General features: G+C 51.8%; 10 protein-coding genes across 10 annotated transcripts; 6 read left to right on the forward strand and 4 right to left on the reverse strand.

The window, feature by feature from the left end:
- Window positions 1–457: 457 nt before the first annotated feature.
- On the forward strand, window positions 458–967 carry CPAR01_14370 (cytidine and deoxycytidylate deaminase zinc-binding region; the record flags this gene model as incomplete). The annotated part of the gene is made up of 1 exon (XM_060498621.1): window positions 458–967. One exon carries the CDS (start codon window positions 458–460, stop codon window positions 965–967), a length of 510 nt encoding a protein of 169 aa, XP_060342682.1.
- Window positions 968–1165: 198 nt separating this feature from the next.
- On the reverse strand, window positions 1166–3012 carry CPAR01_14371 (uncharacterized protein; the record flags this gene model as incomplete). The annotated part of the gene is made up of 9 exons (XM_060498622.1): window positions 1166–1244; window positions 1305–1522; window positions 1577–1610; window positions 1660–1749; window positions 1808–2013; window positions 2149–2303; window positions 2356–2374; window positions 2437–2563; window positions 2624–3012. 9 exons carry the CDS (start codon window positions 3010–3012, stop codon window positions 1166–1168), a joined length of 1317 nt encoding a protein of 438 aa, XP_060342683.1.
- Window positions 3013–5119: 2107 nt separating this feature from the next.
- CPAR01_14372 (uncharacterized protein) lies at window positions 5120–7132 on the forward strand (the record flags this gene model as incomplete). The annotated part of the gene is made up of 8 exons (XM_060498623.1): window positions 5120–5345; window positions 5422–5482; window positions 5547–5811; window positions 5914–6120; window positions 6186–6512; window positions 6575–6685; window positions 6748–6908; window positions 6964–7132. 8 exons carry the CDS (start codon window positions 5120–5122, stop codon window positions 7130–7132), a joined length of 1527 nt encoding a protein of 508 aa, XP_060342684.1.
- Window positions 7133–7192: 60 nt separating this feature from the next.
- On the reverse strand, window positions 7193–8752 carry CPAR01_14373 (tannase and feruloyl esterase; the record flags this gene model as incomplete). Its single annotated transcript, XM_060498624.1, has 1 exon — window positions 7193–8752. One exon carries the CDS (start codon window positions 8750–8752, stop codon window positions 7193–7195), a length of 1560 nt encoding a protein of 519 aa, XP_060342685.1.
- An 813-nt stretch (window positions 8753–9565) lies between these two features.
- Window positions 9566–10027, reverse strand: CPAR01_14374 (uncharacterized protein; the record flags this gene model as incomplete). The annotated part of the gene is made up of 1 exon (XM_060498625.1): window positions 9566–10027. The coding sequence occupies one exon, from the start codon at window positions 10025–10027 to the stop codon at window positions 9566–9568; it is 462 nt and encodes a 153-aa protein (XP_060342686.1).
- Window positions 10028–11035: 1008 nt separating this feature from the next.
- On the reverse strand, window positions 11036–17439 carry CPAR01_14375 (ankyrin; the record flags this gene model as incomplete). The annotated part of the gene is made up of 8 exons (XM_060498626.1): window positions 11036–13348; window positions 13536–16006; window positions 16079–16189; window positions 16247–16526; window positions 16587–16904; window positions 16963–17016; window positions 17078–17309; window positions 17363–17439. The coding sequence occupies 8 exons, from the start codon at window positions 17437–17439 to the stop codon at window positions 11036–11038; spliced, it is 5856 nt and encodes a 1951-aa protein (XP_060342687.1).
- A 1241-nt stretch (window positions 17440–18680) lies between these two features.
- Window positions 18681–20031, forward strand: CPAR01_14376 (XPG domain-containing protein; the record flags this gene model as incomplete). Its single annotated transcript, XM_060498627.1, has 4 exons — window positions 18681–18779; window positions 18829–18836; window positions 18888–19449; window positions 19513–20031. 4 exons carry the CDS (start codon window positions 18681–18683, stop codon window positions 20029–20031), a joined length of 1188 nt encoding a protein of 395 aa, XP_060342688.1.
- Window positions 20032–22060: 2029 nt separating this feature from the next.
- Window positions 22061–23350, forward strand: CPAR01_14377 (acyl-CoA dehydrogenase domain-containing protein; the record flags this gene model as incomplete). The annotated part of the gene is made up of 3 exons (XM_060498628.1): window positions 22061–22175; window positions 22267–22544; window positions 22604–23350. The coding sequence occupies 3 exons, from the start codon at window positions 22061–22063 to the stop codon at window positions 23348–23350; spliced, it is 1140 nt and encodes a 379-aa protein (XP_060342689.1).
- A 50-nt stretch (window positions 23351–23400) lies between these two features.
- CPAR01_14378 (acyl-CoA dehydrogenase domain-containing protein) lies at window positions 23401–23889 on the forward strand (the record flags this gene model as incomplete). The annotated part of the gene is made up of 1 exon (XM_060498629.1): window positions 23401–23889. One exon carries the CDS (start codon window positions 23401–23403, stop codon window positions 23887–23889), a length of 489 nt encoding a protein of 162 aa, XP_060342690.1.
- Window positions 23890–25831: 1942 nt separating this feature from the next.
- CPAR01_14379 (uncharacterized protein) lies at window positions 25832–27388 on the forward strand (the record flags this gene model as incomplete). The annotated part of the gene is made up of 1 exon (XM_060498630.1): window positions 25832–27388. The coding sequence occupies one exon, from the start codon at window positions 25832–25834 to the stop codon at window positions 27386–27388; it is 1557 nt and encodes a 518-aa protein (XP_060342691.1).
- Window positions 27389–27572: the final 184 nt, after the last annotated feature.

The following is a 27572-nucleotide window of genomic DNA, read 5'->3' on the forward strand; positions in this document are numbered from 1 at the left end:
TAGGTTTCATTCCTTCTTGGCGGCAACTTTACGGTAGAGTTCTCCTTCTAATCTCACTGAAATTTGGTCCGAAATGACTGGCTTCTATCGAGAGTTGTACTTGTGTCCCTTCCTTTGTGTCAGGTGTCAAATGACCAACTTCATGATAATTCCATGATACACATGGGCATGACGAACCGGAACGACTAAACTTTGTGACATGAAAAGGCAACTGAAAGTTATCTATCCAAGTAAAAGTAGACGTCGTCGCGTTCTCACATGAGAGCTGCGTCGTACTTGTTCTGGGAGAATGTTGCCCCGCGCCCCACTACGTCATGAATTATCCCGCATTATCCAAATTCCTTCAACATCATCATGCTGGCTTGTCAACTTATCCCGCAATTTATCTCCGCATTCCGATCAGCACAATCATCACTCTACTGTCTTACTTCACTTCCCTAGCAGTTCAAATCTCACAATGTCTCTCACACCAGACCCCACAATACTGCAACGCTGCGTTGAGCTTGCAAGAGAAGCCCTCGAAGCCGGCGACGATCCCTTCGGCTCCGTGCTCGTGAGCGGAGATGGCAAAATCATTCGCGAAGACCGCAATCGTGTAAATACCGGCGAGAATGGAGACGGGAAACGGGATGGGACACTACACCCGGAATTTACCCTCGCGCGTTGGGCGCAACTCAACCTTAGCGCCGGGGAACGGGCCAAGGCTTCGGTGTACACTTCCGGCGAGCACTGCCCGATGTGCGCTGCGGCCCACGCCTGGGTCGGACTTGGACCCATTGTCTACGTGTCTTCGAGTGCGCAGTTTTCTGGTTGGCTCGAGGAATTTGGGTTGAAGGCGGGTGCCAAGGTCAAGCCACTTCCTATCAATGATGTTGCGCCGAGTATTGCGGTGCAGGGTCCCATTCCCGGCCTGGATGAGGAGGTCAAAGCCTTGCACAAGAGGAGGTTCCAAAAGTCATCGCAATGAGAACTAGGCCACTCGAGGCTCACAGGGTGGATAGTCGAGGCGCATGACACATCACGTAACGGAAATTATCACTCACGTGGCCGAAAGACGAGGAAGCCGTTTATCGATGAGGCAGTGTGAGTATCTCAGCGACTTATGAATGTTTCTTCAATTGAGACTCCGACTATATATATGTATGAGCTATCCACCACATGCACCTTAGGCTTCGGGTAATCGCAAGACTCGTGTTTGTCTGACTAAAGCGCCTTCATCACCAAGGTACCGTCCGCTCTCGTAACTGTGGTGAAGATTAGTGACTTAGTGATGTGAAAAGTGCTTAAAATCAGGAGACACGAACCTCCAATGAAGATTGCCAAGGGCGACATCACGACAGCCATCGAGGTACCGGATGACCTCCTGATCGACCTTCTCTCCGCAGATTGGCATCTTCGATAAAGCCAGATACCAATCGCGATAGCATTCATCGATCATGTCTCCGATCTCGTCAATAGCCCCCTGAGTAGAGTGCCCCTGAGATTTCAACAAAGCAATCAAGTTGTGCTGTACACCTTGTTCCTGCAAGGATCATTGTCAACAGTTGGTCGGATTTGAAATTGGCACCCGTCTTACCAAATCCTTGCGATATGATAAGATGTCATTGACACTATGTGAGAGTTAGCCAACAACCATCGCCTAACACCATGCCAACCTACAGAATGACTAGGTCGGCGGAAATACGTCTGCACTCTTGCAAGCTCTCGTGGTCTATGACATTTGAAGGCACATTAATGCCGTGGCAAAATCTGCAGATCGTGCGGTCAGCCTACGGTTCACTCATCTGTCCTTCGGGAAGACACTCACTCAACCAGTACATAAGATGGCTGACATCCGATAGTCCCTCTTCGGAAGCCCATGTACTCCTCGACAGTGAGAGCCATGGCGGACTTAGAGCTTTGAACTCCAACTTGACTCAGCAGGCCGGAGAAGTAGTATCTGATGCAAGCTTTATAACGCTCCTGCAACTCTATGATGGTCGTGTTAGCAAACTTAAGTTTTTGGCCTACATTCTGGAAAGCATAACAGTGTTGCAAAGTGTTCACTACCTTTCGTAGATCGCTGCATGTAGGAGCGCGACTGTCAGCAATGTACTATTGACAGAAATGGATGCTACAGTGCAACCATAGTAAAGTCGGAGGACAAACCTTTTTGAACCGATCCCAGACAGTTTGAAAGATATATCTAATTGGGTTGTCATGAAGCTGGACTGGGGCTTGGTTGTCTTCTAGCACCGCAAAAGTGGCATGCAGCTCCTCTACTGCCTTAATAGGGTCGTCTTTCAGATGGCCTTCATCAAACTCTGTCAAGAGTCAGCGGGCTCAGACGAAGTAATGTTGTCATGGTTTACTCACGGTCATCAAATGCAAAGACCTTGCAATTACATTAGCTCAATTTTAGCCAACAAAATGATCACTGATTGGAGTGTGACGTACCCAATTGTTCCAATCGATCATCGTTCGATATGCGTCTTCATCAGCGTAGGGGACCCACATCGCATTCATGAACGCGAAGTTAGCTTGAACGTTTCTTCGGGCTTGAGCTTCACTGAGACTAAGGATCCTGTGACCATTCCATGTTAGTGTTACTCCGGAAATGGTTCTCTTCAAGATTTTTACTAACGTGGCAATCCAACTATCTGCCTCTCTCTTTACTTTATCGTAATTGACGTTGATGACGGGCTTCACAGACATGATCGAAGAGAAAAAGTCTGGAATACGGACATAGTTGGCATTGACCTCGTCGGAGTTGATGCCAATATGCGATCGTATGTCCCACGTGCTACCCGCTTCCGAAGAGACAGTGAAAGCCTGAGATGAAGAAAGCGAGTCTGTGAAAGTCGAATAGGAAGAGACTGGGGAGCCTGGCGACATCGTCGACTCTCCATCATCTTCAACGTCGAAGTGAATAGGATCCACTTGACTCTTTTCAGACATGTTGGGTACGCCGTCAAAGCCGATTCCAACGCCCATTTGCGGGCTTCCGAAGAGGGAAGAATCTGGAGAGATCATTCTAGCTTCAATAAAAAAGGCTTAGGAGTGATTCTTGTAATCAGGTTTGAAGGAGGCTTGAAGGACTGAAGATGGAGTGAAATGGACAACGATGAAGGACGGAACACGCTGCTTTTCAGTTCAACCAAAGATATCCACACTCTTCGCCCGGTTGGTTCATCAGTTCAAGCGACAGTCGAAAATTCCCGACATCATCCTTCGACCTTTCGCATCGCGACGATTTGGGTATGGGTCTTCAAGACTTGTCGTGCCGTATCGCTGCCCGGTTCTACGAGGGTCGTCTACCCCGGTTCCTGTCGCCTCCACAGTCCAGCATCCACCACACCAAAAGAGACTTGCAACTGTGCCGCAAGACTTCAGCCCGGCCAGACAAGAATTTTTGTTTATGTCAAGAAAGGATTCGTCATCTTCTCCGTCCTTATCGGCAACTCCGTAGTGGGAAGCCTCTCGTGAGATTCGACTGTCTCGGACGTGTCAAGTTGTTGTGAGTAAGATCAGCTTCTAGTTGAGCAAACATGTCTCAGCTTCTGCACAATTGTCTCTTCCTGGAATCATTTCTATACTGTTTAATTTACACAAAAAGGAAGTCTCGACTTGTTCAATGTCGCGATCCGGTGAGACAGATGCGAATCGAGGAACACTTAACCTAGAAACTGGGCTTTCTCGTAGAAGAGCAAGTAATGCCGATTAGAGTCCGCGAATGAAAGCTTAACATCATTGAATACATGTACTTCGTTAGCTTCAGAAAATTCTCAGGTTGGAGCGGTCCATGCTTCACATGTCTGTTTAACCGAGCGTTGTGTACAAGCTGACGAAACATTCTACTGTGAGCTATCCAAGGTGGCTCTATCCCGCCGGCAAGAGAACTGATGGATGTTCCAGAAGAAAAGATAGCCGGTAGTTCCATACATAATATGAGTTCCTACGGGAGTCAAGTATCCCTATCAACGCCTTTTAAAAATTCTAGCCTTTGGAGCACGAAATGATGTCTGGTCCTGCTTCTAATTCAAAGAATTGTTGCCCAAAAAAGTTTAGATTTCCATGCTAGCTCATACGGGTTATCATTAAATGCCAAGTGGAATATACATTACATCAGATCTCGTCTTCTGGCCCTTGCCAATGCTCGCAAAGTCCCCATATCATCGCATCATCGCTCGCAGACGTTCAACGACCGGCCTGTCCAACGAGTCTGTAAGTCACCGGAGTTATGATTCTTCAACTTGAACCCCTGTTCAATTCCCAGGTACCAGGAGTTGAATCCATCAACTTGGTGTTGGTTCAACTAGTCATGACCCGCTTCCCAGTCAAGACAATAGTAGACAGGGGCTTTATCGGCCTTCTTCCGCGCTGGGAAAAGCGATCATCTTCGAGGAAAAGTCAAACGCCACAGGCAGAAAACTCCACAGGTGTTTGCTTTGTGGCGTCAGCTGAAGTAGGTTTACATGGGTGTTCAACTAGTCGATACTAATTAGAGTGAATCCCCGAACTTTCCGACTGGGTACTGGATATTGCGGATAATCGGCTCACATCAGATTGGGCGTATTGTTTGCTTGCTAAATGTGACACGCACCCAATCATTCTCATACACGTTGCCATCCCTCCAGATTCTTTGATAGATGTGTGTTGAAGAGCGGTTGAATCGTCTTGCAAGAAGGCTTCGCCCTGCGGGGATTGGGTGGGCTTTCCAATGATCGTTGGGTACATGACCCGTGCCAGATGGAGTTCGCTAAGTTGACAAACATTGCTTGGCCTGCTACGCCGCGTGACCGCCTCCGCGTGACAGGGGACGCTTACATCTGGCAGCAAACAATGGTGATCTTCCTTACATTTCTTTGTTGGACATCTACAGACTACGCGATCCAGAAGCTCAGCACCGTCAAACTGATACAAGGTGTCAGAAACAATATCTCAAGTCTGTCTTACCCAGAACTCACCAGAATCAAGGGCGATAATAGGGCTTTGCCCTCAAGATCCATCAGAAGATAAGGAAACTTCGAGATATCCCTGAACATAAGAAACAAGTCTCGCGCCATCATCTGGATCGTGCTCGAGAGGAGTCTCCAAGGACCAACCTAGTTGAGCCATCTACGTTTCCTCAATTGCTACAATGGCTCTATTTCAACTGCGCGAGGTTCTTTTCTCGCCAAGAATTATTGCCCTGTGCTTTTCTGTGTACCTTATAGTTGGTGTTCTCTACAGAATCTTCTTCCACCCTCTTAGGAAGATCCCTGGTCCTTGGTATGCAGCAGCAACGTACTGGTACGAATTTTACCAAGATGTAATTCTCAATGGCAACTACATCAAGGAGTACCCTGATCTTCACGCCAAGTATGGTGAGCAAATCTCCGAGATCTACGCAGGCGTTCCTGGCTGTGTCGTTTGCATACTGATCAGTGATGCACTATTCAGGCCCAGTGGTTCGGGTGTCTCCCAGTCGCGTGCACGTCAGTGATCCAGATTACTTCAAAGAGTGAGTTAAGCTCTGTTTATAGTATGACGTCTTTGAGGGAGACTCTGCTTACTCAGTTTATCAGGGCTTACGGAAGTGGCACGAAATATATCAAGGATCCCGACTTCTTCCAGAGCGCTGGTGGTATCAAGCACTCCATCATCATGTTGATTGATCCCGAGGTTCACAAAGAACGAAAGAATACAGTCCAATCCCTTTTCTCGACCAAACATGTTGAACACTTGGCGCCTGTCGTTCTGGATGTTGTGCAGAGAGCAATGGCAAAGGCGCAGCGTGCCCTCAAGAATGACCAGCCGATTAACTTGCAACCATTTTACCAATGCATTACTGTAGGCTATACCTCAGTCCAGCTACATGATCGCAACATCGAGCTTCAGGGCGTTATCTGCGGTCTACTGAGACTATGATGTTGAGTGCTGAACAGTCTCTAGGTTGACACTATCATGCCTGTCTTGTTTGATAGACAGTTGAATTTTGTTGATTCCGACGAAGACGAGCCACCGTTTTTGAGCTTGTTGGGCAAGTTTGTTGACAAGTTCTTCCTCACCAAGCACTTTCCCATGATCAGCCACATTGCTATGAGTTTACCTCTCAGTGTAGCAAGGACGGTTTTGCCAAGCTACGTCGCTTTTCGAGAGGTGAGTACAATCATTACAATTCTTTTTACCGTTAATTTCAATATCTCCTGCTGACATTCAAATAGCAATGCGCCACATGGATCAAGGAAGACGAAGAGAAACAGCGCAACGGCAAAAGAATAGCTGATGGTTGCAAGACATATTTCGATCTCCTTCTGGAAGCAGAGAAAACAAAGAGGCTCCACAAGCTCGGCCAAGAGGCACTCGTTGACGAAGCACTGTCTGTGTGTTTTGGTGGAACTGATACCAACAGCATTGCCCTTAGCTTTGGCACATACTTTTTGCTCAGAAACCCGGATAAGCTTCAGAAGATGTTGGACGAGTTGAAAGACGCGCCTACGAATATGGATGGCCTCTATGAGTATCATACTGTTTCCAAACTGCCTTATCTTGTGAGTCGAAGTTGATTTGGAAGGAAAATTCAACGCAGCATACTTATTATCCATGTTTCCAGACTGCAGTCATCAAAGAGATACTTCGGCTGGGATCCCCAGTGCCTGGTATCATTCCCCGCAGAGTCCCTGCCGGCGGCGCTTCCGTCGGAGGACATTATCTTCCGGAAGGCGTAAGTCACAGACCAGACTAGCTATGCGGTGTGCAAGATCATTGACTCTGCGTTTCTTCAAGACCACTGTTTCACAGGCTCTTCGGCTGATAAACGTCAACTCGGACGTCTATTCGGAGCCTGAGAGATTCATTCCTGAAAGGTGGCTTGGCAAAGCCGGCTGGGATCTGGAGAAGTACTTTGTGCCTTTTAGCAAAGGCCCCCGAGCTTGTATAGGCGTGAAGTAAGTTCACATTCTCTCGACCTTACGAGGGGAAACACGGGTCTAACGTGTACAGCATTGCATATCTTGAACTCTACGTATGCTTTGCAAACCTTTTTGGCCGCTTTGAGATGGAGCTATTTGAGACGAACGAGAGCACCCTTAAGTGGGTAGACAATGGTGTAACGAGGCTGTTGAAGCCAATGAAAGTCAAGATCAAGTCGATCAGAGGTGTGAGTCAGTGATCCATGGTCGGCAATTGTGATAGCATAGATATCTCAAGTACACGTGCTTCGCATTAGACACTAAACGCATTCCCACCCATCCGGCTTCACGGGATCTCCTTGTCCCTTGAACACGTTCCTTGAGGGATATTTACAATGCTTCCTCTGCAGATCGATCTCCCCGGAGGTCGTCAAGCGGCTACCAAGAATAAAATCGGGTGCAACATCCTCCTCAACCCAGCGCACGATCGCCGCCAGTACATTGGCATCTGGGTCGTAGGAGGCGAAAGTCTCAGGGTTGCCACCGATCATGCTAGCCCCAGTGCCATCGCGACAGTGCGCCATGCCAGAGATCCTGAAATACCGATAGAATTCATCCAATTCCTTCGAAGGGAGGTTCATGGTTCGTGACACATGGTTATAGTACCTCTCAGAGTTGTCACTGCTGATCGCATTGTCTTGCATACCGTGGTAATGCAGGATTTTGACTCCACGGTCCTTGGCAGCGGATAAGTCTCCTTCCCACGTCGACACCTTCCACGGGTCTTGCTTAGAAGCAACAGCGTAATCCTCCGGGGTCATTGTAGAAAGGTTCCAGTTTGTATCGTTGTATACAACATAGCGCCACCAGTCCAGGGGGTATTGATGGGGCTGGCCGTTGAGAAGTCGTGCAGTCGCGTTAGAACCTGGCTGTAGTCTGGGGAAGATGTACTGCCCATCCAATCCGTAGACTGGAGAGAAGACGGCCCGCACAGTAGCGGCTTGCTCTCCGCTTAGACAGCTATCAGAAGAGCCGTCGGCGCAAATGAGTCCTTCAGGTCGGTATTGGCACAAGCTCGGGTCTTCGAGGATGCCGTCTTCAAGACCGTCTAATCCGTCACACTGCTTCAGTATATCGGCATACACCAGCTCCCACTCCGCGGGAGAGAGGAACCGCAAAGTCTCATTGGTCCCCGTCTTGAGGAAAAGTTGGCCAGTCCAGTACATGAGTGCAATCAGATCGAAAGCTGGAGCACCGGCAACGATACCGTCGTAGTCTTCCGGAAAGCTCTGGGCCTCCTTAAACCCCTGTCTACCGCCTGTGGAGCAGCCCAGGTAGTATGACTTGGTGTGCTCTTTGCCGTAGTATTGCTGAGCAATCTCTTTGCCCAACTGAGCTTCAAGATGCACGGCGCGGTAGACGTAATCCTCAATCACTCCGGGGTTGTTGAGGAACGGGGCACCAGACGTTCCGTCGTGGCCGTTGTTGGTGCCAATTGTGGCAAATTGGTGTGTGGCCCCGTAGTTGAGGTCGCCGTATTTGATGCATCCATTCATACCGCCGTTACCAGTGCCCAAGAAACGCCCACTCCATTCTGATGGAAGCCAAGCCTCAAGGGAGATATTGCTTGTCGGACCGGTAGTAGTGACAAAGACAACCCGACAGATATCAACGTCGGAAATTTGGAAGGGGATGGCGCACGACGGGTGGTTATCAGGGAGCGAAATGTTCGTCCCTGCTGTGATGAATGCTGTCTCATGGATTGTCGTATTGGGAAGACTAAGACGGCTCGCTAACGATGCGCAGTCCTCGGGAGTGACAGCTCGGGCTGACCCAACCGCCAACAGGAGTTGAAACACTGAAGAGCGAGAACCTCTCATGATTGCGATTACTGATCCAACAATGTCTACACTTGGCACATAGAGGGTAACTCCAAGGGTTATTTATTGCCATCTACTTCGTATGCCTCAAAGAGTGCTACTCACTCATAACGCTCTGCGTAACTACCGGGAACTGCTACCGCGCTTATCCGCAGTCCTCAAGAGAATCCGCTCTCATGCTTGTAGCCAGTCTCCTGGGTCCAAATCCCCGCAGACGGATAAAGGTCGGTTGGCAGTCACGGCTTTGTAGTCTCTGCAGAGCTGCTAGATTGACGTACGATGGGGACAACGGAGCAATAGAGTCGATCACCTGCCGTACCAGGCTAAGGATAGTCTGGGGTAGCTGGGCAGCTGGTGGGGAAGAGTTGCTTCTTCAGAGGGGCTGTTGCCGCTTGTTCGAATTAGAGACGCGGGGTAACCAGCCATTTCCCTGCAAAACGACAGCCGTATTCTTGCCTTCTAGTCAGTATGTCGGCGTAATCGACCGGTTACTGACTCTTTCCGGTGATCAAATGCCCCTTACTACAGATGTCATGATGTCTTGCGTGCTCCGGTAAGCCTCGGGCAGTGTGAACCTCTCAACCCTGTCCCGCTCTGCTGTTGATTCCACGGAAGACTTACGGACCCCGTCCGCAGACTAAAGTTGAATACGATCGTGCCGACATAAACACTTTGGGAATCAAGCACCCCGGGTTGTTTTTCGGCAACCCAGCACTGACCGTGACTTCGCACCTGTTGAAGACTTGCTTAACAATTGCCTATCGATAGCAGCGTCGAGAAAATGTTTGAGCCTAGCTTGTGTTGCTATTCTGTTCAGTTCAACATTCCAATCCGCCTTATTCCCCGTTCCTTGCAAGCCCTCTTCAAACTTCTCCTCGTGCCTTGCCAGGTAGATCCCTCCAGCTTCCTCTTCGAGTTCCCAATTTTCCTTTGAGACTCTACATCACCGTCGTCTTCAGAGGAAGCAGACTCGTCGTCACCCTTATAATCACCATCTCTGCAGTCATCATCAGTCGGGTAATCAGTGTGGTCGTCCGCCTCGTCAGCATTGGTGTTCCCCTCGGTAGCATTCACCAAGAACTCCACTTTCCTCCAAGGCGTTTCCGGAGCTGTGCAATTCTGACACCTGAAGTCCGGCTGGTTCTCTCTCAGATATGTTTTATCGCAAGCAGGTCGCGGAACCCGCGCGTTGACGTATTTGCATTTCGTGAGCTTGCGGTCGAAATTGAAGCCGCAGCTGGAGCATTCGTTGTCGTACCAAACGAAATGACACATGATGGGTGACTAGAACGATGCGTTCAGGTAGTCGGGAGATGTTCTGAAACGGCCTGGTTGATTGGTAATGGAACTGAGTCTTGAAACTGAATTTTGGGACTTGTTGCTGGCTACTGCAAGGTGGTGTGTAGAGAATTGGTAAACGAAGCATCAAGTGCGACCACTCGCATATAAACCCCTTGACCTGTTCTCCTTACTGGGAAATTACACTGAATCGCATCCATTTGTTTCACTCAAGGTGAATGACGAGCTCCATTCAAGGTCGGTGGCTTAGATTCTTTGACGTGATTATGCCTTCTTTCATCCCAAAGGAGCCTAACAGTTCGCTAGAGCCTAACTCCCATTCACTCTCCTCGTCAGGGAGAAAGCCACCACCTGCGCCGGTATAAATAGCATCTCTTTGTTCAACCTTCGACCGCCTCGGACCTTTGATCATCAAGCAGAGTTTCAAAGACTAAGACAACAACAATTAATTGTTTCGCACCTCTCAGTCCTGAGAATCCGAGGGTGTAAACAATCTCAACGAATACAACGGCTCTCTCACAAAAGACCTCTAGAAGATATATGTCTAACTACTAACTTAGCTAGAGAGAAGAATACGCTTCCAGCCAAAGGTTCATCTATAACCAACAACCATGTGTCGCCAATTCCAGCACAACCTCCTCTGCACCAACTGCGGCCTCGCCTACAGAACCATCCTTGGCGAATTCCAGCAATGCCGATGGTATCACCGTCATCGCTGTGAAACGACGACGGTTAGTGCCGGTCCCATAAGAACTGGCCTATGCCATCATTGTATGCCTCTGGTACGGCAAAGGCATTATCCTCGATGTCAAGATGTTTGCTGCTCTGGGCGCGAAAGGAGACGTGGGCTGAGGTAGATAAAGTATCTTGCTATTCAAGTGGAATAAAAACCTGAACTCTCAATGTCGTGTTTTCATCAGTCATAATTCCGTTTCAATCTCGTGAGTCGTCGACAACAGACCGACAAACACTCCACGCATCCTTTCATCTTCTTTTTCTCCCTAACATTTCCTCGGCGCTACAGGAATATTCATCGATCACAACACCCGAATCATCATCATCATAAACCTCTCGTTGCGGGTACAACCACCCAACGTCACTGAGAATCTGCTCCAGCCTCGTCGCCTGCTCGTCTTTATACGCCGCTCTTCTGCCTGACTCAAGCAAGTAATTCAGCTCGTCCCGCAACCTGTAGGGCGACGTCTCGATATCCCAAACCCATTCTTCAAAGTCTCGCCTCGGTTCTGTGAACATTGGCTCCCAAGGCTGTATCCGCTTGTAGACCGCAGGGGCTAGCGGCAGGTAAGGACTCCAAGCCCGACGTCGGAATTCCAGGTACCCGAAAGCATGGAGTACAGCGAGCGAAAGAGTTGTGTCTTCCGAGTCTGGGTCGACTTGGAAATGCGAGATGAGAGCTTCCTCTACTGGGCGAGAACAGTCTGTGACGATAAAATCGTTCTCCAACAGGTCCATGATCTGATTAACGGGCTCAGAGTTGAGATCAATAATGCTGCGGTCTTTGATGACGGGGACATCAACCAACTCGTGCTGTAGCCTCGCCTCGTCGACGCACTTCATGCCAACCCTGAGACCGCAAAGCCGGCAAAACGAAACTTGTTCCTGCTCGTCTTCGTCGCAGAGATCGCAGTTGGCCATGCAGAACACCGTCTCGAGGCACTGTCCGTCCTCTCTTGTGACCCATACATCGACTATCAAAGCCTGGAACAAACGAATGGCTTCCTCGTCATATTCCCGTCTCTCAAGGAGAATGATGGCGATGTCTCGCATGAGATGCTTATGCTGGGCAAATGTCCGAGCTTCGACGGCTGTCAGTTCCGCGATGTAGCGCTTCAAGTAAACGTCAATGACTTTTATCGCCTCGCTGCTCAGACCCTTATGCGGCATGTCGATCGCCATGTCCAGAGGCGTATGCATATCGCTGTCCTTAACATCAAGCATCCGTTGAAAATGGTCGACGCCAGTCTCGGCTTTCAACTTCTCGCACGCAGAGTGCACTAGCGTGGCCATTTCGGAAGCTTGCTGATGGTGATATGATCCGTCAATATGCAGCACATTGTCGCCGTAATAGTCAACGTTCTCGATAAAGGACGCTAGCTGAGGATGTTCGAGCAGCACCTCAATCACCTTGACACACTCGTACAAGGAGGCGACCCGCAGTGCCGACCTCCATGTAGTGGAAGTGTCTCCGGGCCACTTCTGCCCCTTTGCCGGATCCGCGCCCTTGCCGAGCAAAAGCCGGACAGTCGGGATATCTCCGGCCCTGCAAGCCTCTCCGAGTACCGTGAAGCCGGTTGAGCTGACGACATCATCAATGCCGAGGCCATGCTGAAGCAACAGATCAATAATCTTGTAAGCCGCGCCGTTGTCCTCGGAAACTGTGCTACAGACACATGATGCTCCCATTGAGCATCGTGCTGTGATGTCGGCGCCTTTTTCTAGAAGAAACTGGACCAGTTGGAGGTTTCCATCTTCGCAGGCTACCATAAGCGGAGTTTTGCCGTCGTAAGAGGGGAGTTCCAGTGCCTCTGGCGACATTTCGTAGAGCAATTGCGCAATTTCTAGCCTTCCTGATTCGCAGGCTAACCAAAGCGGTGTTTCCTGCCAATGGCATGAGGCCAGGTTGGATTGAGCACCCGCATCGAGGAGACATCGCAGAATCTCAATGTGTCCGTCTCTGGCAGCGATGTGGAGAGGCGTCTCGTAGACTAGTCCTTCTTCGCACTGGTAGGTCACCAGGGCTGGCTCGTGTTCGATAAGAACTTTGGCAGTCTCAATGTTGTTTTCTTCCACAGCCCGATGGAGGGGAGTGGTGAAGCACCCGGGGATGTAGGACAAGAAACGTTTCGTGTCAGCACCGTGGGCGAGAAGCAACCGCGTGACCTCCGGCTTCATATCGCTCGCCTCGATGAGGATATGCTGGAAGTCTGGATTGTCCGGGGCGTAATTGATGCTTGGTGGCAAAGGGTTCTCGAGTAAAACTTTGATCATACCCATAGCAATGTCTTCGTCGTCAAGCATGGCGGCGTCGAGGGGGCCTGGCATTCCGTAGGCCTCCTCTAGGGTCGGGTCCGCTCCGTGCCGCAGGAGGAGTTCTACCATGTTTTGGTCCTTGTAGTCTACAGCCACCATTAACGGGGACTTGGCGTACTTCTTCGACTTCCAATTCAACGTGTTGATGGGCGATTGATAGGCGAGGAGCAGCTCGACTATGTCGGTGTTGCCCGTGCTGATATCAACCTCGCTTTCCTCCACACTAGAATTTCCCCAGTTAGCTTGCTGTTGGAGGAATGATATAGGTTTAACAAGAAAGCAATGTGCGAGCCATCGAGAGGGATCAGAAACCAACATGCCTTTCTTTGTTTTTTGTCGTCCTCGCCATTTCAACCGCTATCAAAAGGGGCGTCTCATCAAGCGATGCAGGGTGACGACGTGGACTTGCCCCTGCTTCCAATAGTAGCTCTACCGCCTTGAAGTTATCGTCAACGATGGCAAAGCTTAGCGCAGTCCGACGGATAAACTTCTTTCGATCGCCTGAAATACCGTTAGAGAGAAGCTCTAGGTCGACATCAGGTCGTCTCAGAAGATGCGGTAGCCAATCGTTGCACAGCGGGCCTGTCAACAGATGAATCGCAGCGTATCCCATGCCATCTAGCTGATTGATATCTTCAACTCTATCCAAGAGGACCATGAAGATATCGAAGTTTTGTTCGGTGATGGCAGCTGTTAAGGGTAACTGAAGGTTCGGCCACGGGAAATGCAAGCTCAGATCGACACCGTAGTCGATCAAGAGTCTGGCAACCTCATTGTGATGTTGCATGATTGCTTCGCGGAGGGGATGCATGATTGGCGTGTGTATGCTTAACATGTCAGGCCTGGCCCCCGCTCGGAGGAGCAGCTCGACCATGGCAGCATCTCCTACACTGCAAGGGTTGACTAAGGGCGTTTCGCCCCATTTATCCGAGATATTTGGATCAGCCCCGGCATCAAGGAGTGATGTGACCAATCGTGCCATCAGGTCTTCATCGCGCGTTCTCAGATGCGTGCATAATATCATCAAAGCGGTTCCGCCCCTCAACGAGCCTCGCTCGTTGACGTCTTTGGTCCGCTTCAGGAAGTATTCGACCATGTCGGGTTGTCCCTCTGATGAGCCTGCTGCATGCATCAGAGGAGTATGGCCGAAGAAGTTGTGTACCGAGAAACAAGAGTCGGGCCTCCAATATTCAATGAGCCTGGCAATTACTGGGGTTTGTTTACGCTCGTACAAGTACCGCCATGTCTGCCTGAGAAGCTCACTCTTCCAAGAATACGCCTCTCCCCTCCCTGCCCACTGAATTTCGTGGGTCAGATGACCAATATTAGCATCAATGAATGTGAACACGGGAGAGACGAAGGTGTCATCTATCACCCTCCGATGATGTGTAAATTCAATGTTCCAGGAGTAATACGCTGACCAAGTTCTGTAGTTCGCAGAGCTGACGAAGTCGCCCAGCAGAGGGAGCAGTCTGACCACTTTGTCGCCCGCACGACGGAGATGTTCTCTCCAGTTGTTTGCCGCATATGAATAGAACGGATGACGCGCTGAGATGTTGGGAGGCATGATCGATTTGAAGCTTCCGAAGTCAGATCCGGAGAGGTACTTTATACACAGGAATGCCATGTTTGCGTGCTGCTCTTTCTCGATGAGGTAGTAACGTCTGACATGGTAAATCAGAGAAGGATGACTGATTCTGAAGTCCCCTTCATCCAAAGAATGAATGATTCTGGGGCACCGTTGTCTCAAGAAGTTGGGGAGGTCGAGGAATCTCAAGTTGGGGTCTCCGTGAAGACAGGCGATTGCATCGCATATTTCGGCTCTGGCGGGGATACTAAGATAGCCGAGTACGATTTGCACAGCTGACAGAGCATATTTCCCATCTTCGTCGATGGTCTGGAACAATGGTAGGAGATCTCTGTCGTAGTATTTTCCCAGGCTAGAAGGGCACGGAAGCACCCTCCCACTGAAGGAATACCCCTCGCCATCTTGGACCGTACTCATTGCGTCTTCGATGGAGTACTTTGCGAACCAAAAGAACGACTCCGACTTATTCTTGATCCAAGATCGAATTCCTTCTGGCGGCCCATTCAGATCCCGAAGCGTAGACAGGATGTCCAACTCTCTATCCACGTAAGTGCCGATATCTTTGCGAATTGCAGAATCAGTCATCAGAATCCTAGCGGAGTTAGGTATGCAGGAGTTCAGACTCAGAATCTCGCAAGCGCTATACGTGAACAAGAACTTGAACCTGACAGTTTCGCGCGGATATCCTTGGCCTGGAAGAGACGGGCCGGCAGCTGGGGATGAGCGAGCCACCGGGTGGTCGAGGAGACTTCCCACAAGGCAGAGAAATTCCCGGGCATAGGTAACATCACAGTCATCCAGACCATCCACGATGAGGAAAACAGCCGTCGTCTTTGGCGGGCCCGTACTGTATTGCATCTGGCTCATGATGTCGCGTAAGATGTCAAACAGCGCCGGCAGCTTGAAGTGGCTTTTCAGCTCCTGCCATCGATAGTAAGGCGCTATAGACTCAGACCAGACTGGCCGTAGTTGAAGAAGCGATCGGACAAAATACTGGGCAATCGGTGGCTTCTTGTTCCCAACAGTGCTGACGTTGCAAAAGAACGAGAGCACTATATTATTATCTGGGGGAGATCGAGGCCGATCCCAGGACAGGTAGTTGGCGATGGACTTGGCCAAGTAAGTTTTACCGCATCCCGTGGCGCCCTGGACAAAAAGACCTGCGGTCTTATTGGACTTGACCCAACTTTTGAAGAAGTCGTGGGACTGTATCCAGGTACAAGTATCTGGTGTCGGATGTATATCGTGTCCGAGATGATGCTCGTCCCATTGGCCGAGTTTGTTAACAAGGATATCTCGGTGCCTTTTTTTGTCGGCTAAATATAGATTAGATCACAGATTCCACGTTGAGAGAACATTTTGTTGTGATGAGAAGAGGTCGTGCTTACCAGCTTCTTTCTTCTTGGCCCACAAACTGAATGCCTCGTTGGCCTGATCTCGCGGTGGTGGACCCATGGGGATCCCACTCCGTGGTGGCGGCGGCAGAGACACTGGGGGTCCTATGAGATAACCTTCAGTTTCTCTTTACTCAACTGATTCTCATATGCCATCTTTACCTGGCGGGCCCGGCGGGCCTGGAGGCCCAGGAGGACCAGGAGGTGGTGAAGGTAGCGGGGGATTAGCTGTCGTGGGTGCCAAAGGGGGTGGCGGCGCGAAGAACACTCGTTTGTTGGTTGGAGACGATAGCTTTGTCATCATATCGCCAACATGATCTGCCAATAGGCTGTATATCTTATCTGAAGGGGATGGGAACTGCGTTAACTGAAAGTGATGGCAAGCTACCGGCAAGTTCTGGCCCTGTGTTGGATCCATATCGGCCCGTCGTTTGGGCACAAGCTAGTCCACTGATGAGCTCCTGGTCCGCAAGTGCCGGGGGAAAGAAGAAGGCTCCCTCACCAAAGTCTTGTAGGTTGTACCATCTGCAGACGTGATTTCAATTCGACGCATGGCAATGAAGTTGAGAATTGTCAAGTCTAATGGCGCCTGTGTGAGAAAGGTCTTGTTGACTTCTCGAACAGCTTCCGCAAATTGTCTGACATCGTCAACGGACGGTCTTGTGGAGTGCTTGAGCAGAGTCGCTGCCACTGTTGATTTGACAGCTTCCAGGACTCCCTCGGAGTCTGTTGCATGGTGAACTGTATCGAGAAAGACGACGCCGACAGTGGACCCTTTGATAGCGAAGTATTCTGCATAGTTGGACGATAGCTCAATTGCCTGCAGTCGATTGGTGTTAAGCTATAAAGTCTATTGAAGACAGCAGCTGACAACGTACCTTTTTGACAATGATCCCTCCAAGCCCATGGGCAATGAAAACAGTAGAGCCGCCCTGGGAACACGTTTATCAGTTCCATACGTCCAATTGAGAGTTGTTGATGGGTTTTACTAACAGGATATTTGCCGTAGTTGGATATCATCGATATCAAGAGCTCGTCGGCATGGAGCGCGATGCTTGCAGGCGTCATGTTTGCCGCCGGGTCCGAGTTGTATCCATAGGTCCAAACCCGGACTGAATCCTTGAAGCTCCCGAGAAAGTCGGGGTCTGAGATCCAGGTTTTGCCAGATTCATCATGGTGCCAGCTTGACTTGGGGGACCCGCCCAAGTCATGGACACATATGAGACTGCAGTGTGTAAGCTTGATTGAGACTCTTTAGAGGGTTCTACGAATTCTCACTTCACGAGAGGTCTCCATCCTGGCGGCACATGATTCATGTGGATTGGGTAAACAACGTCGAGGCTAGGGATGATCATGGCGAAGGCACAGTGGGTGACGAGCCACGGGTGGCACGATCGCGATATTTCCTCGCCTCCTCAGTGTCCCCGGCAGCTGATTACGGGTGAGGTTGACGCGCTGATTTCGTTGAGAACTGTCGATTGCTACATAGACGCATGGCAGAAAGTATCACACCGCCCACATCAGGCTGCAACACTTAAGATGAGGCCATGATGATGACCACAGGCCGTGATCCCTAGGCGGCAACCTCATGTGAGGAGATGTTGCTGTTAGGGCTGAGCGATTGGACGTGACGCTAGCGGGCTGCAGGTGTAGCGGGGGTGAATTCGCTTCTGGCCCCCAACTTGGATCAGGCTTCCTAATGGCTGACATGCATTGCCAGCGCAGCCTCTGCTGACAATTTCATCGTGTGCGGCTGAGGCCTGTTTGTCCGACTCTAGGGTTGTTGTGAGAGGCTCTTGTCAGCCGATTTAAATGGCTGAGAGGTCAAGGTGTTCCATTTGGTGTCACTGACGGGTTTGTTGCAATACGTCCCATTGTTTGGCTTTGCCGGGCTGTCATTGATATGTCTGCATTGATTCTTGTTCGGGATTCGAGACTGAATTGTACGCTTGCGGATAATTGTATAGCTATTTCTGACTGAACAGAAATTAGCGAATAAGCAACGACACCTTTTTCGAGATCCGATTTACGAGAGGCAATCAACTCCTGGAGCAGATCAGTCAAGCATGCTCATTATGTGACCCTGCCTTAATCTGACTTACAGGAAACGTAGGATCAGAAGAACAAGTTCCGCGGACAGTGGAACAAGCCCGTGGAATTCAACCTTTGCAAAGCAGGATGGAGCTTTGAGACGAGGTTGATAGACTGTGCTATCCGACTCAGGGACCGCCGGACCGGGATGTTGGAGGAGGTGGAAATGACGGGAATACCTTCAAGACCGCCAGTCGAGACCAGCTGGCAGCACTGCCAGTCAATTAAACGCGTGGTGGGGCTGCGCGAAGGAAGGCGCGTCATGACCTCAGCGAAGAAAGTGCAGGCGCGTCAACGCCGTGCTCGACCCTTCCTTTCCCGCCAGCCCCCGGTCGTCATCCCCCACCAATTCTCTACTACTGCCTTTGCTGCATTCTTTCTTCAACCTTCACGCAACGGACAAGTCACGATCTCTGTGCTGTCACTCGAAACGCTCCTCGATCCCACGACTGATCAAACATCTTCTCGTCATATTAATCAAAGTGCCCATCGGAAGTTCGGCGAAATGGGTATCAAGCATCTCTTCCAGATCATCAAGGAGGAGGCTCCCGATGCGATCAAGGAGGGAGAGATCAAGGCGCACTTTGGTCGCAAAGTTGCCATTGTAAGTCCAGCCCAATCACCAAATCATTTTAACGCCCACTAACTGAGAGCAGGATGCGTAGGCTCGCCGTCGAAACCCTATAGCTCACGCTTGCTAACGAAATCTCAGGTCCATGAGCATTTACTCCTTCCTCATCGCCGTTCGATCCGATGGCCAACAGCTCATGAACGAGAGCGGAGAGACAACATCACATCTCATGGGTCTTTTCTACCGTACACTCCGAATGGTCGACAACGGAATCAAGCCCCTATATGTCTTCGATGGTGCCCCGCCTAAGCTCAAGTCTGGCGAGCTCGCCAAGCGATTCCAGAGAAAGCAGGAGGCTACCGAGGGCCTTGAGGAGGCCAAGGAGACTGGTACCGCTGAGGAGGTTGAGAAGTTCTCCCGGAGAACAGTGCGGGTGACTCGCGAGCACAATGAGGACTGCCGGAAGCTTCTGAAGCTCATGGGCATCCCCTTCATCATTGCGCCCACTGAGGCTGAGGCTCAGTGTGCTGTCCTTGCTCGTGCAGGCAAGGTATACGCCGCCGCCAGTGAGGATATGGACACTCTCACTTTTGATACCCCGATCCTACTCCGTCACTTGACGTTCAGCGAGCAGCGCAAGGAGCCCATTCAGGAGGTTCACATTGAGAAGGTGCTGGAAGGTCTTGGCATGGAGCGGAAGCAGGTATGTCTCTCCCGAATAATGATTGACAAGGGTGAGCGCGTCGTGAACTAATTATACGAACAGTTTGTCGACTTGTGTATCCTCCTCGGCTGCGATTACCTTGACCCCATCCCGAAGGTCGGTCCTTCGACAGCTCTCAAGTTGATCCGCGAGCACGGTGACCTGGAGACACTAGTCGAGGCTTTCAAGAATGACCCGAAGCAAAAATACGTCATTCCGGACGACTGGCCGTACCAAGATGCCCGAGAGCTGTTCCTCAACCCCGATGTCCGAAAGGCGGACGACCCGCTTTGCGACTTCAAGTGGGAGAAGCCCGATATGGAGGGACTGGTGCAGTACCTTGTCACGGAGAAGGGCTTCTCTGAGGACCGTGTGCGCTCAGCAGGCGCCCGCTTGGAGAAGAACTTGAAGAGCAACCAGCAAGTCCGCCTCGATGGTTTCTTCAAGGTGATTCCCAAGACAGAGGAGGAGAAGGCTGCGCACAAGCGGAAGCTGGATGCCAAGAACGATGAAAAGAAGAAGAAGCAGAAGTTGGAGAAGAAGGAGAAGGCTGCTGCCAAGTCTAAGCCTCGTGGGGCCTAGATGGACGTAGTGGTCGCTGGTTGGATAAGGTTGGCTAGGTTGCTGCGTGTGGTCTTCCCTTTGAGGATGATTGTCTATCAAAGAAAGGGCGGGACGGAACGGTGCCTTTTACGGATTGATTTAGTGTGGGATTCGGCGTTTGGGGGTCAAAAAGGAGACCCGTTGCTCTCGGGAGGCAATGTGGATTTAATGTCTTGGTAGGGATTGCTATGAATTGAGGATCAATCTCCATAGCTTGACACCTTTCAAATATAGATTATCTGACAATAACCTGGAAACTCGTCTACAGGCAGAAAGGCATCCGTACAGACAGCCAGCCTCCCCTATGACAATGGTGGGACTGCGCAGACTAACCCACGTGCTAATGAGGTAGAAGACTACTTCGTAGCATGCCGAAGACTAGCCATGGGTCGGTAATTTTGTCCCACGGGGTAATCTACTAATCTAGTAATTACCAACGCCGTCCAGGTTCTCCGCGTTCTGCTCGTCGGTGTAGGACGTGGGTTGTCGGGAGATCATGTGCCTGACTCGAAGCGCATTGGATGCAAAGTGAATGCGTATCTTGGATGCTCACCTCTCCGTCTCTATGTACATGCAAAGTCAGGACTGGCGTGCCACGGGCAGCAAAGCGGCAGCAGAGAGGACCCACCTCACATGACCATCGACGGAATTCCCATTGGCCAGTCACCTTTGCAAAAGATGCCGAGGTTGATCCACACCTCGCGAACCGGAAACGAGCCACCCCTCGATGACATCAGCCAAAGAAGAAGGAGGTGCGACGCCCGAAACAGAAATCGGGAATCACATGTTGCGCAAAGGGAGAGTCGCACCAAGACACACGGCTGCAGTTGAGCACCAGTCGCATTCTTGTAAACTTTTCGATCCAGGCCAGAGGGGTCTTTCACACGCCAGGCGACAAAAAAACAAAAGACAATGGACGGCGCGCAAACTTGGGACTGGGGAGAGGCTGCACGAGACCACATGACACGGATTAGCGCACCTAAATGTCGCCAATGGGGACTAGTGCGACGGCTCCCCAAGCTCACTCTGGAGTCTGTTTCCCGTTCGCCATCCTCCGAACCAATCCAATGGCACTTGATTGTGGTTGATTTCGGCCATGGCCAGTCGTGTCCGCCGCAATTTCAGTGACTGATGCTACCCGCGGCCTTAGTATCCTTACTTACTCCGTACTGCAGATTTCCCCACACAAAGGGCCCGTCCCCGAATTTCCGCATGTTTTTGTTTCTGGCTTGATGTGTAGTGTACCAGTATCTCTGCCTGCGACCTCGAGAGGTGTGGGGGAACTTGGAGAATCTTCAGGCCAACAAACACAGATGGATGACTGCATTGAATGGCCTCGCGAGCCTGGAGGCTGCACACAAAACACAATGTGCCGGTAATCGATTGCATTGCTATCCAGGTAGACTCGTTGCAATGCCTCGGCGCAAAGGTACTTACTTGCATGTCCCGTCGTGCTGCACTGAGGCTGCGGCTGTGTCCGCACACGCATCCCCTGGGTCAAACGTGCAAGGTGACGAGAGCCCGTCGAAAGAGGTAGGTACCTTTGCTGGCCATCTGCACCCCAGCTTCACCCCGAGGCGGGAAGGGGTACTTTCCCCAGCCAACCTGGATGTACTCCGTACCTAAACCCTCCTGGGTAAGCAGGTCCAATGGAAGGTAACCCTCTCCCAGAAACCAAAGGGCAGGTGCCTCTCCCATTTTACCTTGGGCTTACCTTCCCGCGTCCGCAAGCATGTGATTGTCTGGCCTGCGCTTGAGCTGCTGGCCCATTTGCCGACCTTGGCCGTCGCGACTCGTTTCTTTGACACCATTTCCCCAGACACATCCTCTTCCGGCAAGACCTCTTTAAACATTGTTATCCCCCTCGTCCTTCTTCGTCTTTCTCTCCCCTGGTTCATCTCTCCTGTCATCCCACAGTCAAACGGCGAATACCCATCCGACGAGAGTCTGCCGTAGATAGCACCCACATACTCCACAGCATCGTACGACAGAGTAATCACCGGTCACAATGTCCAAGACATTCACCACTGGCGACGTTGCGTCGCACAACAAGCCTGACGACTTGTTCATCATCGTCGACGGCGATGTCTACGACCTCACAAAGTTCCAGGATGACCACCCAGGTATGTTCAGTTCTGCCATTCTCTCTGCCTCTGCTCCAGCCTCTGCTTTCCGAAATGACCCCACGTACGCCTCTCTGACTGACCTCCTCAGGTGGTAAGAAGATCCTCCAGCGCGTTGCCGGAAAGGACGCCTCCAAGCAGTTCTGGAAGTACCACAATGAAGGTATCCTGAAGAAGTACAAGGCCAAGTTGCACGTCGGCTCCCTCGACTCCAAGCCTAAGCCCGTCGAAGCGGCACCTGCTGCCGCCGCTCCCGTGCCCAAGAAGGCCGCCCCCAAGAAGGTCGTTGCCAGCAGCACCGAAGAGTCCGAGCCAATGGATCCCTTTGGCGACTTGGTTCCCTACGCCGACCCCAACTGGTACCAGGCTGTAAGTTCAATTGCCAAGTATCCTCTGGTGCTTAGCATCCACTGACATGTTGCCTACAGTACCACACTCCCTACTACAACGAGACACACGCTGCCCTCCGCACCGAGATCCGCGAATGGGTCGAGACAAATGTCGAGCCCTTCGTTGGTGAGTGGGATGAGAAGAAGGAGGTCGATCCCGCCATCTACAAGCAGATGGGTGAGCGCGGTTACCTTGCTGGTCTGCTCGGTGTCCACTACCCTACGCAGTACACCAACAACACCGTTGCGTCGGTGGCTCCTGAGGACTGGGATCTCTTCCATGAGATGCTTTTGACCGACGAGCTGTCTCGTGCAGCATCAGGTGGCTTTGTCTGGAACGTCATTGGTGGTTTCGGCATTGGCTGCCCGCCCCTGGTCAAGTTTGGCCAGAAGGCTCTCGTTGACCGTATTCTGCCCGGCATCCTCAACGGTGACAAGCGCATCTGCTTGGCCATTACCGAACCCGATGCCGGCTCTGACGTTGCCAACTTGACTTGCGAGGCTAAGCTTAGCGAGGATGGAAAGCATTTCATCGTCAACGGCGAGAAGAAGTGGATTACTAACGGTATCTGGTGCGACTACTTCACTACCGCCGTCCGTACGGGCGGCGAAGGCATGAACGGTGTCAGCTTGCTGCTTATCGAGAGAGGACCTGGTGTCACGACAAGACGGATGGACTGCCAGGGTGTCTGGTCCAGCGGTACCACCTACATCACCTTTGAGGATGTCAAGGTACCTGTTGAGAACTTGCTCGGCAAGAAGAACCAGGGCTTCAGAGGCATGTAATCGTTCCCCCAAATTTGCCCCGTATCCCCTACTAACATACTCCAGTCATCATGACCAACTTCAACCACGAGCGTATCGGTATCATCATCCAGTGCCTGCGCTTCTCTCGTGTGTGCTACGAGGAGTCCGTCAAGTACGCCAACAAGCGTCGTACGTTTGGCAAGAAGCTCTACGAGCATCCCGTCATTCGTCTCAAGCTTGCACATATGGCCCGCCAGATTGAGGCCTCGTACGCATGGCTCGAGAACCTCATCTTCCAGTGCCAGAAGATGGGTGAAACCGAGGCCATGCTCAAGCTTGGTGGTGCCATTGCCGGCCTCAAGGCCCAGAGCACCGTCACCTTCGAGTTCTGTGCTCGTGAGGCGTCGCAGATCTTTGGTGGTCTGTCGTACTCTCGCGGTGGCCAGGGCGGCAAGGTTGAGAGACTGTACCGCGACGTCCGCGCATACGCCATTCCCGGTGGTAGTGAGGAGATTATGCTCGACCTGAGCATCCGGCAGAGCATGCGTGTGCACAAGGCACTTGGTATGAAGTTGTGAGCGGCAACGCCGGGGAGAGCAGTGGATGATTAAGAAAGACTATTACGTCATGTATGAATAGATTAGGTTGGATATCTTTTCATTTGTCAGGGCGTTTTGCATGGAGGCAGAGCTCAGTCCAGGAATCTAGATGAATACATGGTTCACATTTACTACTTCATATTTTTTATGCTTTTCGTCTTGGCAGTTTCCCCGCTGACCCAAAGATCAGTCTGCTACGCTTATTCGCCAACTATGGGATACGACGCAGGACAGCGTTCAAGCCAGACGTAGCTTCACATTTCGGTCAGTTCTCAGATCTCCGCCTCGGCAGTTGCCAGGGGTTGGAACCCATCGTACCACACTCTCCATGACATTTCAGCCGGCAGCACACAAACTCACAATCCGAGATCTTCATCCTCAATCGGCCACATTCCAGCAACACGAGCTGATGTCTCAGGAACTTCGTTTACGGTTTACCAGTCGACACGACCGATCACGGCGCAAGCCACTACCCTCCCAGCCGGGTCCAACTGGCTTTCCCCCTTGACTCCGGCGCTCCGCCACAAGACTCAATGACACGCTCTGTGGCTTCTCTCAACATCGCGCAACCAACTCATATCCCGTTTCCACCCACCCACACGTGGGGAGATGGAGGGTGCCGTAGATCATGAGAGTGGATGCGGCGTCAAAGGACCGAAAGCGCGTTTATCTCAGTACGGCCAAGCTCCGGAAGAACTTTTACGATTTTCATCGACAATCTGCCGTTTGCGGCCATGAAGCAGATATTTCCTCCTCGTATTCACACAACAGACGAAAGATTTTCCATGGTTTGAGTTCGGGGCCAATGAGGGTTTGAGGGCAATAAGTCTGATTAATGTGAATGTTCTAACTAGATTTTCTTACTAGGTCTTTAAGCTTGTAGTTTATGATGGACACGAAGGAATCCACCAGAATTTCCTCCGGGATACCATGAGCGGCAGTTGATGACTGAACAATCCATCTCCTTCCCCATGGACAATCGTCCCGGGACCAGGCTGGAATGCTGAGTACACCGGACTTCGGGAACCGGCTGTCTCACGGCGAGACAGTGGCGATGACGTTCTCATAGGGCTTGGACGTGAGCAAGGCTGTCTTCGGCACCGAAGAGACATGATCCGGGCCGTACGGATACGCTGGCTTGTCCCTCTCGTTGCCCTGGATTGCAGTCGCCTTCCGTTTCCCCTCGCCAGTCTTGTCTCACTCTGAATCGCCTCGCGCAGAGTCGCAGCGATCACCAACATTCCTCACACCTGAAGATATCCACCAGATCCATCGCGCAATGTCTCACTCTGAACAACTACCTCACCAAACCCACCGCACTTGCCTCTGATCTATCCGGATCCGACGAAATGCTCTTCTCCCCTGGTTCCGTACCTCGCCCGGCGCAACTCTCTTCCCTGGACCACTCGCGTGTAAGCCATGCTCGCTTACAGGTTCATCCCAAAAATACCTCTTCTTCTTACCACATCCGTCCAACTACCAGTCCCAACTGCCCACTATGGCGTACGCCAAAACGGTCCGAACTGGCAGAGTGCACGAGGAGCTGGCAACATCTTTTGCCGCATGCAGCCATATTCGAGATCTGTGAATTTTCACGATGCTCTTGGCCGAAGATTTTCCACTTTGGATGGAGCTCATGAACTGTTCCTGCATGGTCCCACCGACGTTCTCGGTAATGTTCTCAGGAGGATGGGCAGACTTGCACCACACGATCAACGGCTATATCAAGTCTCCTCGAACCCAGCCGATATCAGTCTTTTCTTCTTATCCTCATCACAGCAAACACAGCTTCAACACCCCCCTTCTCTCTGAACTTCTGCTTCAACATTCGCTTTCGTCTTTCGTTTTCTCTAGCTCAAGATCAAGAGTCTAGTCAAACAGAACCAACCACCACTCTCGCTTACATCTACAAACCATCAAGATGGTTTCTCCCGCCATTATCCGCCTCGCCGCGGGTGCCGCCCTCTTGGCCGGTGTCAACGGCCAGTCGACCACCTCGACCACCGTCGTCGCTCCGACTACGACCGTGACGCCCAGCACCACCGTGACCGTGGCTAACCCCACGACCACGGTCACCGGCGGCGGCACCACCACCACTCTGACCTCCTCCGCCAGCTCCAGCAGCACGGCTTCCACCGGCACCTCCATCGCGACCAGTGTCGGCAGCTCTACCGTCACGGTTATTGCTCCCACGAGCACCTCGGTCACCACGGATTCTACCCTCAGCAGCGGCGCCAGCACCGTCCCGAGCACCACCGAGACCTCGACTTCTACCGACTCGACGTCCTCGGACCCCGGCGTCGCCACCACGTCGACCACCACCACCGACGTGGTCACCTCTACCATCCTCACAACCTCGGTCCTCAACACCACCGACCCCGGCGTTCTCCCTACCTTTACCAGTTCTACCGTGACCCTTCCCAACAACAGCACCACCGTCATCCCTGTCCCGGTTGATCCCACCGTCACTACTCCTCCCGTCTTCCCCAACGGAACCGCCCCTATCACCATCCCTCCCCCGGTGACAACCACCACTTGCAACTTTAACGGCACTTGCAATGTCATCACCCTGCCCCCTTGCGTGACGATCACCTCCTGCTACAACGGCTACTGCAAGCCCGTCACCACAATCACCTACCCCCTTCCCCCCGTCGTCACTCCCCCGACAGTGACGACCATCACTCGTTGCAACTTCAACGGCACCTGCTCGACCTACACGCGCCCAGTCTACGTTCCCGCCACGAGCACCCAGGCACCCTTCTACACTGATTGCTCGACCCTTACAAAGACGTACACTACCTGCAACAACGCCGTCTGCAGCACCGTCACCACGACTACTACTTCGTCCTTCACCCGCCAGGGAACTCCTACCCCTACTGGCCCTGGTGGCTCGACTTTGGTCACGAAGCCCTCGAACCCGGCCTCGCCTCCTGTCAACCCGCCTACCAACCCCAGCAACCCTCCTACCAACCCGTCGAACCCTCCTACCAACCCGTCAAACCCTCCCAGCAACCCGTCAAACCCTCCCAGCAACCCGTCAAACCCTCCCGCCAACCCTTCCAACCCGCCTAGCAACCCTCCTAGCAACCCTCCTAGCAACCCTCCTTCCAACCCGCCCAGCAACCCTCCTTCCAACCCTCCTAGCAACCCTCCTTCAAACCCTCCTTCAAACCCTCCTTCCAACCCTCCTTCCAACCCTCCTTCCAACCCTCCTTCCAACCCCCCTGCCAGCCCGCCCGCGCAGCCTCCCGCGAACCCCCCTGCCTCCAACCCTCCCTCAAACCCCACCAAGCCTCCCGCCGGCAGCTCTCCCGCGACCACTCCGGCCGTCCCCACCACCGTCAGCGGCACCCGCCCCGGCACCACGTCTCCCACCGCCGTGGTGACGGCCGGCGAGCCCGCTCTGATGGCTGTCAGTGTGATGCCGCTGATGAGCGTTCTTGGTGCGGTTGCTATTGGTATGCTTGTGTTCTTGTAACCTGTACCCTGCAGTGGTTTTGGGATACCATCAACGAGCATAAGTTTGGTGGCACAGGCTTGATAGCAAAAGCTTGATGTGAGAAAGATTTTTCCTTTGTATTGAATGCTCCCGTATGATGAGCCGGAATAGATTTGGTGATAAAATTGGCGAGGAAGACCATGGATGATGGTTTTGTAATGAG

Source organism: Colletotrichum paranaense, assembly GCF_030867605.1.
Source record: "Colletotrichum paranaense strain IMI 384185 chromosome Unknown Scaffold_15.1, whole genome shotgun sequence".
In the NCBI taxonomy this organism is placed as follows: Eukaryota; Fungi; Ascomycota; class Sordariomycetes; order Glomerellales; family Glomerellaceae; genus Colletotrichum; species Colletotrichum paranaense.